The 14,130-nt window shown below is 40.4% G+C and overlaps 1 protein-coding gene across 1 annotated transcript in view; it reads right to left on the bottom strand.

The window, feature by feature from the left end:
- LOC139419645 (EF-hand calcium-binding domain-containing protein 6) overlaps positions 1-14,130 on the bottom strand; it is a 73,061-nt gene that overhangs the window by 55,013 nt on the left and 3,918 nt on the right. Inside the window, exons 4-9 of the mRNA XM_071169630.1 lie at positions 14,043-14,120; positions 12,272-12,460; positions 7,514-7,654; positions 4,226-4,362; positions 2,826-2,968; positions 2,470-2,669 (exon numbers count right to left, since the gene is read on the bottom strand). Of these exons, the coding sequence (XP_071025731.1) occupies positions 2,470-2,669; positions 2,826-2,968; positions 4,226-4,362; positions 7,514-7,654; positions 12,272-12,460; positions 14,043-14,120 (888 nt within the window). The remainder of the gene's footprint in view (positions 1-2,469; positions 2,670-2,825; positions 2,969-4,225; positions 4,363-7,513; positions 7,655-12,271; positions 12,461-14,042; positions 14,121-14,130) is intronic.

Here is a 14,130-nt window from a genome sequence, read left to right on the forward strand (position 1 = left end):
CATACACACACACGCACACACACTTCGCTTAATCTGGGTAGAGATAACCTTCGACAAAGGACGGCTGACTTCTGTATGCTATCGTCGTGGTAACTCATCCCCGGGAAAGGGACTGTAAACTCAACTAATTTAATCTGTGCTAATGTTTGCTAGTCCCACTTTATCCAACTTAGGGTCCTTAATCAGGAAAGTAATAAATTAGCCTCTGAATACCCTACTAGCTAGCATAGTGTAAACCTCTGCTGCCTTTTAAACATTTAAGCATAAATTGATAAGTGTGGCACAGAGGAAGGCTAGATGTGAGCGGGAGTACTCTGGGCACGTTTTACTGTAAAAGTCGCAGCTCAAGGGTGCACTTCCAGAAGCCTTCGTAACTCGAACTCTAAACTACATGTAAAAGATACAATCTGTAACTTCGATTAAGTCCCCTCAGGGCATGAGGACGAAATACAAAATCAAATCACACATCCATAAACAAGAACAAACCAGTTCCACTGAACCAGTCAGTGCGTCACTGAAGGGTGTAAACTGGTTTTCTGGTTAATGAGATGTCACATAAACAGATTGCAACCAGGTAAAGACATTCTGTGGTCGCTAATAATACAGTCGTTGCCAAAAGTTGAGAATGACACAAATATTAATTTCCAAAGTTTGCAGCTTCAATGTCTTTAGATATTTTGTCAGATGTTACTATGGAACACTGAACTATAATTACAAGCATTTCATACGTGTCAAAGGCTTTTATTGACAATTACATGAGGTTGATGCAAACAGTCAATATTTGCAGTTTTGACCCTTCTTTGTCAAGACCTCTGCAATCCATCCTTGCATGCTGTCAATTAACTTCTGGGCCACATCCTGACTGATGGCAGCCCATTCTTGCATAATCAATGCTTGGAGTTTGTCAGAATTTGTGGATTTTTGTTTGTCCACCCACCTCTTGAGGCTTGACCACAAGTTCTCAATGGGATTAAGGTCTGGGGAGTTTCCTGGCCATGGACCCAAAATATCGATGTTTTGTTCCCCGAGCCACTTAGTTATCACTTTTGCCTTATGGCAAGGTGCTCCATCATGCTGGAAAAGGCATTGTTCGTCACCAAACTGTTCCTGGATGGTTGGGAGAAGTTGCTCTCGGAGGAAGTGTTGGTACCATTCTTTATTCATGGCTGTGTTCTTAGGCAAAATTGTGAGTGAGCCCACTCCCTTGGCTGAGAAGCAACCCCACAGATGAATGGTTTCAGGATGCTTTACTGTTGGCATGACACAGGACTGATGGTAGCGCTCACCTTGTCTTCTCCGGACAAGCTTTTTTCCGGATGCCCCAAACAATCTGAAAATCAGAGAAAATGACTTTACCCCAGTCCTCAGCAGTTCAATCCCTCTACCTTTTGCAGAATATCATTATTAGAGTAGTGGCTTCTTTGCTGCCCTTCTTGACACCAGGCTATCCTCCAAAAGTCTTTGCCTCACTGTGCGTGCAGATGCACTCACACCTGCCTGCTGCCATTCCTGAGCAAGCTTTGTACTGGTGGTGCCCCGATCCCGCAGCTGAATCAACTTTTGGAGACGGTCCTGGCGCTTGTTGGACTTTCTTGGGAGCCCTGAAGCCTTCTTCACAACAATTGAACTGCTCTCCTGAAGTTTTAGATGATCCGATAAATGGTTGATTTAGGTGCAATCTTACTGGCAGCAATATCCTTGCCGGTGAAGCCCTTTTTGTGCAAAAGCAATGATGATGGCACGTGTTTCCTTGCAGGTAACCATGGTTGACAGAGAAAGAACAATGATTCCAAGCACCACCCTCCTTTTGAAGCTTCCAGTCTGTTGTTCGAACTCAATCAGCATGACAAAGTGATCTCCAGCCTTGTCCTCGTCAACACTCACACCTGTGTTAACGAGAGAATCACTGACATGATGTCAGCTGGTCCTATTGTGGCAGGGCTGAAATGTAGTGTAAATGTTTTTGGGGGATTAAGTTAATTTGCATGGCAAAGAGGGACTTTGCAATTAATTGCAATTCATCTGATCACTCCTCATAACATTCTGGAGTATATGCCAATTGCCATCATACAAACTGAGGCAGCATACTTTGTGAAAATATATATTTGTGTCATTCTCAAAACTTTTGGCCACGACTGTACGTGAAGTATTGGGGCTCCCGAGTGGCTCAGTGCTCTAAGGCACTGCATCTCAGAACTATAGGTGTCACTACAGACCCCCTGGTTTGAATCCAGGCTGTATGACAACCGGCTGTGATTGGGAGACCCATAGGGAGGTGCACAACTGGCCCAGTCGTCCGGGTTTGGCCGGTGTAGGCCGTCATTGTAAATAAGAATTTGTTCTTAACTGACTTGCCTAGTTAAATAGAATAAAAACAGTTTACAACTGGACAACAATGTCACAAAAGAACTTCAAGGACACAACCAGTTTTGCCCATTGGATTGTAACTGTCCGGCTGTGACCTCTGACCTGTGTTGTGGATTGGATAGGATCCTATGTGTGACCCCTTCTTCGCTGCGGTCCTGAAACATGCGGAGGAACTCTGGGTAATGGATCACACCTGTCTTGTTGAGTCCCAGTCCACAGCGAGCCAAAAACAAGCCCACATGCTCCCTCTTTAGATTCAGGCCAAAGGTCTTCAACACCTGCAGAAACTCCTCCAGGCCCACCTAGACAAATGTCCCGGCAAACACACAGACCTAGTTTCAATACGTTGAATTTCTTTATTTCTTTCTTCAGTTCAATACCAGGCCAATAGTTTGACTAAAAGTGAAACAATATTGAATCTTCACCTGTCTCCAATCCCTAGCTGTCAACAGACTCACCTTGCAGGTCTGGTCTGGATCCAGTTGGTCAAACTGGGATTTCATTCTCTGGACGCCCTCCCTAAACTTGTCCTTCAGCCACTTCTCCATGGTGATGGATACCCCACGCTCCTCCTCCGACTTCGACAGGGCCCTGGGTCTGGCTGAAAGCATAAGGCCATGATGGGTAAAGGAAAAAGAGTGGTTTAGTATCTATGAGCAAACTGTAAAATTCCCCACTGGCACGCATCAATGATAATTTCAGCTACAGACACATAGCCCTCGAAATTTGAAGAATTTACATGTACCTAAACTTAACTAATACATTATTTATTAATTTATTAATGAATAGTTATTTAAGACAATAAGGCTTGTTTGCATGTGGAAAACCTTTAATTTCAGCAGAAATTTCCCATTATTTCCCAACTGTGGATTGCATATTAACCCAGTCATACCTTGGAGAGTAACAGCTTCAATATCATAGGGGTTATGGGGTACTCAGATTAGAAGAACATCCATCATCAATCATTTAAAATTATACATATTAATTTAGTGAACTTTGAATGGATTAAAGATGTAGAACTGTGCAGTATTTTATAAGGGAGGTGCCTTTGACTGGTATGATACTACAGTGCCCTCTATTGGTAACTATTGGTCACAGCAATCACTAACTGTTCTTGTCTCTGCATGTAATGTATGATAATAGTATTGATAACATGGTCATTTAGCAGATGCTTCTATCCATGCAACATATGAAAGGGACACCTACATTAAGTGTGTTACACTACGGGATTCAAGGGCACAACCCTGGTGTTGCAAGAGCCATGCTTCAACCCACTGAAATGTTGACAGATTTCGTCTGATATGTTACTTCCTGCAAAAAAACTTTTTTGTGTGTGTGTGCAATTCATATGATATGTTATGAATTCAATTGGTAAAATATGTTACGAAATCTGCATGTAATGTATGATAATAGTATTGATAACATGGTCATTTAGCAGATGCTTCTATCCATGCAACATATGAAAGGGACACCTACATTAAGTGTGTTACACTACGGGATTCAAGGGCACAACCCTGGTGTTGCAAGAGCCATGCTTCAACCCACTGAAATGTTGACAGATTTCGTCTGATATGTTACTTCCTGCAAAAAAACTTTTTTGTGTGTGTGTGCAATTCATATGATATGTTATGAATTCAATTGGTAAAATATGTTACGAATTTGTTGTGCTTAAGATCTCGGACTGCATCTTTAAGTATATGTAAAAACGTAATACTTGAGTCAAAACTTTAGTAAATACTGAAGTTTAAGTAACAACAAAGAGACATTACCAAATGTGGTGAACAGCATCACATCTTTTGACTCATACCGTTTCTGATGGAATATGAAGATATGCAGAATGTCTTTCCTTTGTTCTTACCTTTGGTGTCTTCACCATTGATAGAAGATGAAACTTGATCATTATTATCGTTGGTGTCTGAGGTCTTAATCTGGCTCAGTCCAAGTTTCCTTAGCAAACCTCTCACGTTCACGGCTCCAAGTCCTTTGCTGTCAAATCTGTTCGTCAACATATTTTCTAAAATCATACAATGAGGTGTACCACTACAGTTTTCCTCATACAATGCACACAGACAGTACATGAATACATAAAGGAAATACTGAACATGCATACATAAATATGGTGAACATTGGAATTGAAGTCACTCAATATACATGTTTGAAGTGGTTTGAATATATACAGTACCAGTCAAAAGTTTGGACACACCTACTCATTCAAGGGTTTTTCTTTATTTTTTAATATTCTCTACATTTTAGAATAATTGTGAAGACATCAAAACTATGAAATAACACATATTGAATCATGTAGTAACCAAAAAAGTGTTAAACAAATAAAAATATAGTTTAGACTTTAAATTCTTCAAAGTAGCCATCCTTTGCCTTGATGACAGCTTTGCACACTATTGGCATTATCGAAACTAGCTTCACCTGGAAAGCTTTTCCCACAGTCTTGAAGGAGTTCGCACATATTCTGAGCACTTGTTGGCTGCTTTTCCTTCACTCTGCGGTCCAACTCATCCCAAACCCTCTCAATTGGGTTGAGGTCGGGTGATTATGGAGGCCAGGTCATCTAATGCAGCACTCCATCAATCTCCTTCTTGGTTAAATAGCTCTTATACAGCCTCAAGGTGTGTTGGGTCATTGTCCTGTTGAAAAACAAATGATAGTCCCACTAAGCGCAAACCAGATGGGATGGCGTATCGCTGCAGAATGCTGTGCTAGCCATGCTGGTTAAGTGTGCCTTGAATTCTAAATAAAAAAAAATATATATTTTACCTTTATTTAACTAGGCAAGTCAGTTAAGAACAAATTCTTATTTTCAATGACGGCCTAGGAACAGTGGGTTAACTGCCTGTTCAGGGGCAGAACGACAGATTTGTACTTTGTCAGCTCGGGGGTTTGAACTTGCAACCTTCCGGTTACTAGGTCAACGCTCTAACCACTAGGCTACCCTGCCGCTCACAAACAGTGTCACCAGCAAAGCACCCCCCACCATCACACCTCCTCCTCCATGCTTCACGGTGGGAACCACACATGCGGCGATCATCCATTCACCTACTCTGCATCTCACAAAGACACGGCGGTTGGAACCAAAAATCTCAAATTTGGACTCATCAGACCAAAGGACAGATTTCCACCGGTCTAATGTCCATTGCTCGTGTTTCTTGGCCCAATCAAGTCTCTTCTTATTATTGGTGTCCTTTAATAGTGTTTCTTTGCAGCAATTCGACCATGAAGACCTCATTCACGCAGTCTCCTCTAAACAGTTGATGTTGAGGTGTCTGTTACTTGAACTCAATGAAGCATTTATTTGGTCTGCAATTTCTGAAGATGGAAACTCTAATGAACTTATCCTCTGCAGCAGAGGTAACTCTAGGTCTTCCTTTCCTGTGATGGTCCTCATGTGAGCCAGTTTCATCATAACACTTTGTGGTTTTAGCGACTGCACTTGAAGAAACGTTCAAAATTCTTGAAATGTTCCGGATTGACTGACTTTCATGTCTTAAAGTAATGATGGACTTTTGTTTCTCTTTGCTTCTTTGAGCTGTTCTTGCCATAATATGGACTTGGTATTTTACCAAATCGCTATCTTATGTATACCACCCCTTCAGTACCTTGTCACAAAACAGCTGATTGACTCAAACGCATTAGAAGGAAAGAAATTCCACAAATTAACTTTTAACATGGCACACCTGTTAATTGAGTCTGCAAAGCTGTCATCAAGGCAAAGGGTGGCTACGTTGAAGAATCTCAAATATATATTCTACACTGTAGAAAAAGTACAAATAAAGAAAAACCCTGGAATAAGTAGGTGTGACCAAACTTTTGACTGGTACTGTATATACAGTTAAAGTTGGAAGTTTACATAAACTTAGGTTGGAGACATTAAAACTAATTTTTCCACCACTCCACAAATGTCTTTTTAACAAACTATAATTTTGGCAAGTCGGTTAGGACATCTACTTTGTGCATGACACAAGTCATTTTTCCAACAATTGTTTCCTTGGGAGCAATTTCCGAACGCCTGAAGGTACCACATCTGTACAAACAATAGTACGCAAGCATAAACACCATGGAACCATGCAGCCGTCATAGCGCTCACAAAGGAGACACGTTCTGTCTCCTAGAGATTAATGTACTTTGGTGCAAAAAGTGCAAATCAATCCCAGAACAACAGCAAAGGAACTTGTGAAGATGCTGGTGGAAACAGGTACAAAAGTATCTATATCCACAGTAAACGAGTCCTATATCTACACAACCTGAAAGGCCGCTCAGCAAGGAAGAAGCCACTTCTCCAAAACCACCATAAAAAAGCCAGACTACGGTTTGCAACTTGCACATGGGGACAAAGATCGTACTTTTTGAGAAAAGTCCTCTAGTCTGATGAAACAAGAATAGAACTGTTTGGCCATAATGACCATCATTATGTTTGGAGGAAAAAGGGGGAGGCTTGCAAGCCGAAGAACACCATCCCAACCGTGAAGCACGGGGGTGGCAGCATCATGTTGTGGGGTGCTTTGCTGCAGGAGGGACTGGTGCACTTCACAAAATAGATGGCATCATGAGGAAGGAAAATGATGTGGATATATTGAAGCAACATCTCAAGACATCAGTCAGGAAGTTAAAGCTTGGTCGCAAATGGGTCTTCCAAATGGACAATGACCCCAAGTATACTTCCAAAGTTGTGGCAAAATGGCTTAAGGACAACAAAGTCAAGGTATTGGAGTGGCCATCACAAAGCCCTGACCTTCTCTCTACTATTATTCTGACATTTTACATTCTTAAATTAAAGTGGTGATCCTAACTGACCTAAGACAGGGAATTTTTACTAGGATTAAATGCCAGGAATTGTGAAAACTGAGTTTAAATGTATTTGGATAAGGTGTATGTAAACTCCTGACTTTAATTGTATATATTTATTTTTAAACATTTTAAATAAATTGCTTCACCTTTTCAGCTTTTTTAGGGAAATTTGTTTTGACTTAAATTTGATTTGACTCCAACTCTGATGCACATACTTAAATGCAGAAAATGCAGTATATAATGTTGAACGTTTCAAAAATCATCATACTTTACTTATGTACCACATCGTATTATTCATAAATTATTTATACATATATAGAGAGAGATTTTGAGGGGGGAAACACACTTCTTCCAAAGCTTCTCAAACTCCCGGTCCTCTAAGTTGAGGCCCAACTGTGCAAGACATCTCTTCAGCTCTGGAGCTACAATCAAACTGATCCTCTGTAGGCCTAGCTCTGTGGGACGTGACTCTATGACCTCCAGGAACCTGTGGTGGGGAGAACCACATCATTTACATTTCAGTCAGCTGTAAGCAAATGCTCTTGTCTAGCTATCTTTGGTCTAGCATTCAGCTTAGGAAAGTGAAAACGTTTCTGTGACATTCAGATACATATACAGTGGGGCAAAAAAGTATTTATTCAGCCACCAATTGTGCAAGTTCTCCCACTTAAAAAGATGAGAGATGCCTGTAATTTTCATATTGCAGATATACAGTATGATCTCTATTAAAAAAGACTGCTTCTTTGTTTTCCAAATGTCACTCCAATTAAGTAGTGATATCCAAATATTCAATCATTTTTTAGACTTGCATAGACTTCAATAGGTGGTGACCAAAAAGTTGATTTTTGGAAAATTTGACACTAATACTTTGTAAATGTTAAGGAGATAGATTGGGCGTAAGGCCCTGCGATAGACTAGTGTCCTGTCCAGGGGGTGTACTTGTACATCAAGCTGCCTCAGGCTACATAAACAGATAGTTTCCATTTCCAATGAGCCATTCTGGCTCTCACAAATGCCTAGGCTTGTGCAAGGCTAGTTACTTTTACTTACTTTATAAATGTAGCCTAGTGTCCACAGGGTGGCTGCCAGTGTGACTGACTAACAGACGTTTTCAAAAGATAACAATACTAGGACGCCTGCGGGTGAACGCCTTATGGAAAGCGAGCAAAAAGTCCTGTCAATCAGACACATCAGTAAGGGGTAACAGGATTAAAGAGTTCACAACCATTTGACTCTCCCTCCCTCTCTCTTTCTTTTCTCTCTCTCTCTCTCTCCTTTCTGTGCTTCTCACTCCTCTCTCTTCCTGAGTTTTTCTTTCTCTCCCTCACCCTTTTCTCTTGCTATCATCATTTTATCTGTCCCTCTAACTCCTCTCTATTCCTGAGTTCCATTTCTCTCCACCCTCTTACTTTCTCTCTCCTCCTTTCAGTGGAAAACGTACTCAATTGTCATTCTTCAATATAGGTAAAGATACCTCAAGTAAAGATGACTCAAGTAAAAGTGTGTGAAAGTCACACAGTAAAATACTACTTGTGTAAAAGTCTAAACGTATCTGGTTTTAAATGTACTTAATTAAGTACAGTGGTGGAAAAAGTACTCAATTGTCATACTTGAGTAAAAGTAAAAGGTGAAAGAAAATAAAATTCATTTTATTAAGCAAACCAGACTACACATTTTTCTTGTTTTTTAAATGTAAGGACAGCCAGGGGCACACTCCAAAACTCAGACATAATTTACAAGCACATTATTTCTGCTTAGTGAGTCGGCCAGATCAGAGTCAGTAGGGATGACAACATGTTATATTGATAGGTTTTTAAATTGGACCATATTGCTGTCCTGCCTGAGCATTTGATATGTAACTGGTACTTTCGGGTGTCAGGGAAAATGTATGGGAGCAAAATTACATATATTTGTTTCTAATTTGGTGGAGTAAAAGTAAAAGTAGTCAAAAATATAAATAGTAAAGTAGAGTACACATATTCCCAAAAACGACTTAAGTAGTACTTAGTTAATACTTAGTTACTTTACACGACTGCCTCGTTTTTCATGCTGTTCTTTTTTGGTCACTCTTTCTCTTATATTCCCTCCCTTTCAATCCCCTCCTGCTCTCTTTCCCTCACTCTTCCCTCTTTCTCTCCCTCTCCCACCCACCCCCTGTCTCTCACTCCCCCTCTCCCCTTCTCTTTGCTCCAACTGACTAGGAGTCTCCAGGTCTTCCTAATTGGTCACGGGGATTTCTGAACTGGTGGCTCTCAGGCCTTCTCAGCCTCCGCTGGAATGTGTTTATGTGTGTGTCTGTGTGTTTGTCTGTCTGTCCACCACAGCCGATTTGCCAGTTTGCCCTGACAGGGGAGACACACATACCTCCCCGGTCGAGAGCTGCTGATGACAAACTGTCTCTTGCGCATGCGCCCACACCCACCCACACACACTCACACATATACACACACACACACACCATTTGACACCCCGACAATGGCACCAAAGAGAAGAGGTAAATACTTAAATAATCTCCTTTCCCCTGAGTCCTGTGGTTTTGGGCTCCTCTGTCGATAGAAAGGGAGTATGAATGTGCCCAGTGTTTAAAGCATCCTACCAAGTTTGAACTGAGATTGCTCTAAAGCGGGAGAATTGCGTCAGCATTAACTTAAAACAGAAAGGGCCATTTTGGCTCTGCATTGTTTGAATCTAACTATCCAGGGGGTGAGTTTCCCGAAAGCTTTGTAGCTAACTCACCCTAAGCCTGCCTTTTGTCTAGAGTTATCTTTCCAGGGTTAGTCAATCCCTAGCCTTCTTTGACCAAGAGATTTCAGAACTGATGGTCTAGTAATGTAGTTTTTGGGGTTGTGGTACAAGTATCTGTCACAACCAATATCATGATTTCACTATGTTGGAATTTAGACACTGCATTGTCAAGGCATTTCTAGGCTGGGGGGCGACAGTACTTCAGCTCTCAGGAAGGCAATAGAGATGCTAACTTAACCATCCGCTCTACCTGTCTGACACTTGCAGATCTCAGCCATAACACACACACACTTTCCTTAAAGTCTGAAGTACAACCCCGGCACAACCATAGCATGACTTACAATATTTATACAAAAAAATTGGGGGATAGTTCACCTTTAACATTTCATTTAAATTGTAGCTTCCATCAATGTAATTGTCTGCATAATTTCCAATCCCCATATATATTTTTTGTAAAACAAAATACACATATATATATATATATATCAGTGCATTTGGAAAGTATTCAGAACCCTTGACTTTTTCCACATTTTGTTAAGTTACAACCTTATTCTAAAATTGATTAAATCGTTTTTTCCCCTCATCAATCTACACAGAATACCCCGTAATGACAAAATACAAGATTTTTTAAATGTTTGCAAATGTATAAAATAAAAAAAACTGAAATATGACATTTACATAAGTATTCAGACTGTTTACTCAGTACTTAGTTGAAATACCTTTGGCAGCGATTACAGCCTCAAGTCTTCTTGGGTACGACGCTACAGGCTTGGCACACCTGTATTTGGGGAATTTCTCTCATTCTTCTCTGCAAATCATCTCAAGATCTGTCAGGTTGGATGTGGAGTGTCGCACCAGTTTGAGGTCCTGAGCGCTGTGGAGCAGCATTCATCTTTCCCTCAATCCTGACTAGTCTTCTAGTCCCTGCACTGAAAAACATCCCACAGCATGATGCTGCCACCACCATGCTTCACCGTAGAGATGGTATTGGCCAGGTGATGAGCGGTGCCTGCTTTCCTCTAGATGCTTGGCATTCAGGCCAAAGAGTTCAATCTTGGTTTCATCAGGCCAGAGAATCTTGTTTCTCATGGTCTGAGAGTCCTTTAGGTGCATTTTGGCAAACTCCAAGAGGCCGTCATGTGCCTTTTACTGAGGAGTGGCTTCTGTCGGGCCATTATACTATATATATTATATAAATGCCTGATTGGTGGAGTGATGCAGAGATGGTTGTCCTTCTGGAAGGTTGTCCCTCCTCCACAGAGGAACTCTGGAGCTCTGTCAGAGTGATCATCGGGTTCTTGGTCACCTCCCTGACCACGGCCCTTCTTCCCCAATTGCTCAGTTCGGCCGGAAAGCCAGCTCTAGGAAGAGTCTTGGTGGTTCCAAACTTCTTCCATTTAAGAATGATGGCAGCCACTGTGTTCTTGGGGACCTTCAATGCTGCAGACATTTTTTGGTACCTTTCCCCAGATCTGTGCCTCGACACAATCCTGTCTCGGAGCTCTACGGACAATTCCTTCGACCTCATGGCTTGGTTTCTGCTCTGACATGCCCTGTCAACTGTGAGAACTTATATAGACAGGTGTGTGCCTTTCCAAATCATGTCCAATCTAATGAATTTACCTCAGGTGGACTCCAATCAAGTTGTGGAAACATCTCAAGGATGATCAATGGAAACAGGATGCACCTGAGCTCAATTTCGAGTCTCGTGGCAAAGGGTTTGAATACTTATGTAAATAAAGTTTTTCAGTTTTTTCTTAAAACCTGTTTTCGCTAAGTTATTATGGGCATTGTGTTTAGATTGGTTAGGGAAAAAACACAATTTTAGAATATAAAATGTATTTATACATTTTCCTTTATTATGTTCTCCTAACCCTGCCATCCCTCCCATTAATGGAGTAAACTAATGGACAACAACAGTTAGGCTTCTACTTCCATCTTTTACATACTATATACATTTTACCTTTCTATTCTCATAGCTTCTACAGATTGTAAATTAAAGATCAAATGTTTTGTTAAACGTATTATTATATTGTTGATCGATTGACTATGACTTTTCAAATCCCCCAGCATTGCTTTTTGCAGAGTTAGCGTCAGGTAAATGTTGCAATTCTTCCGCCATTCCTGAACCTGCAACCAAAAACAAGCTACATATGGACAGTACCAAAACAAATATTCTAATGATTCTGTTTCTTCGCAACAAAATCTTCAGAGCTGGGATGGTTGTATCCCCCCATATATATAACATTATATTGGTTGCAAGAATTTTGGATAATCATTTAAATTGGAAAATTCAAAGTTTTGAATCCGGCATCGTTTCACAATACTTAGGGGATGGGTGTCCTCAATCCAGACTTACCTGTTCTGGGCCTGTCCCCGCAATAGGGATAGGGTCTGGGAGGCTGTGACTTTAGCTGGAGAAAGGGGAGGGGCTGTGCTCGGATCCTGGGTGGGGTTAAACCAAGTGGCTGGTCCACCTGCTCCAGACTCTCTTATGGCCTCCCACAGCTCCTCAAAGCTAATGGCTGCCTTCTTCGACAAATGCAGTCTGGAGGATTCAAAAATGTTATGTTTTACTGTATGGGTTAGTCCAGTGATGGAGTTAACTGCAGGGATGAATTGAGATTATTTTAGATTTGATCAAATGTAAGAATTATTCATGGTTTTCTATGAGGAGTTTTGAGTTTTTGAATTTAGTTGAAATTGAATTGACCCCAACCCAGGTTCATTGGTTTTGTTTTTAGATGACTCTATTACACATGGCAAGTTCATTGTAGGCTAGTTCATGTTTTGTTTCAGTGAATCAAACCAAACATTCACACACAGTCAGATTTTAGAAAAGGAGTGTGCTAGACAAAACAAATATATATATATATATATATATATATATATATATATATATATATATATATATATATACAGTACCAGTCAAAAGTTTGGACACACCTACTCATTCAAGTTATTTTTTAAATGTTTACTATTTTCTACATAGAATAATAGTAAAGACATCAAAACTATGAAATAACACATATTGAATCATGTAGTAACCAAAAAAGTGTTAAACAAATCAAAATATATTTGAGATTTGAGATTCTTCAAATTCTTCTTCGCCCTTTGCCTTGATGACAGCCTTGCACACTCTTGGCATTCTGTCAACCAGCTTCATGAGATAGTCACCTGGAATGCATTTAAATTAACAGGTGTGCCTTGTTAACAGTTAATATGTGGAATTTATTCCCTTCTTAATGCATTTGAGCCAATCAGTTGTGTTGTGACAAGGTAGGGGTGGTATACAGAAGATAGACCTAATTGGTAAAAGACCAAGTCCAAATTATGTCAAGAACAGTTAAAATAAGCAAAGAGAAACGACAATCCATCATTACTTTGAGACATGAAGGTCAGTCAATCCGGAACATTTCAAGAACTTTGAAAGTTTCTTCAAGTGCAGTCGCAAAAACCATAAACCACAGGAAAGGAAGACCTAGAGTTACTTCTGCTGCAGAGGACAAGTTCATTCGAGTTGCCAGCTTCAGAAATTGCAGAACAAATAAATGCAATTTAAAATAAATGCCCTATTTGGTAAAAGACCAAGTCCATATTATGGCAAGAACAGATAATTGTATATGTTTTGATTTGTTAAACACTTCTTTGGTTACTACATGTTTCCATATGTGTTATTTCATAGTTATGATGTCTTCACTATTATTCTACCATGTAGAAAATAATCAAAATAAAGAAAAACACTTGAATGAGTAGGTGTGTTCAAACTTTTGACTGGTACTACCAGATAGGTACAGTGAAATGTGTCGTTTCAAACGGTCAGCCATAGTAGGAGTTTATTCTTTCTTTCTGTAAGGGAGCAAATTAGTGTTAAGTGCCTTTCTAAAGGGCACATCAACAGATTTCCCACCGTGTCAGTTTGTGTATTCGAACCAGCGACCTTTCAGTTACTGCCCCAACACTCTACCCGCTAGGCTACCTGCCGCCCTAAAGAGTTAAGACTTCTATTATGTTTTTTCTTTATACTGTCAACCTCGCTGACTCCTTTACCCAGCACTTTGCAACAAATGCATTTGAATGCACTATACTACTAAAATGTGATATTTATAAAAATTGGTTGATGTACTAACCGGAGCAGCAACTGGCTGTACTGCTGCAGTGTGATGAATCGGCCCAGAAACTTGGTGAGGATCATCAGCAACACATCTCTGTGAGCAT

Source organism: Oncorhynchus clarkii, chromosome 10, assembly GCF_045791955.1.
Source record: "Oncorhynchus clarkii lewisi isolate Uvic-CL-2024 chromosome 10, UVic_Ocla_1.0, whole genome shotgun sequence".
NCBI classification, from domain to species: domain Eukaryota; kingdom Metazoa; phylum Chordata; class Actinopteri; order Salmoniformes; family Salmonidae; genus Oncorhynchus; species Oncorhynchus clarkii.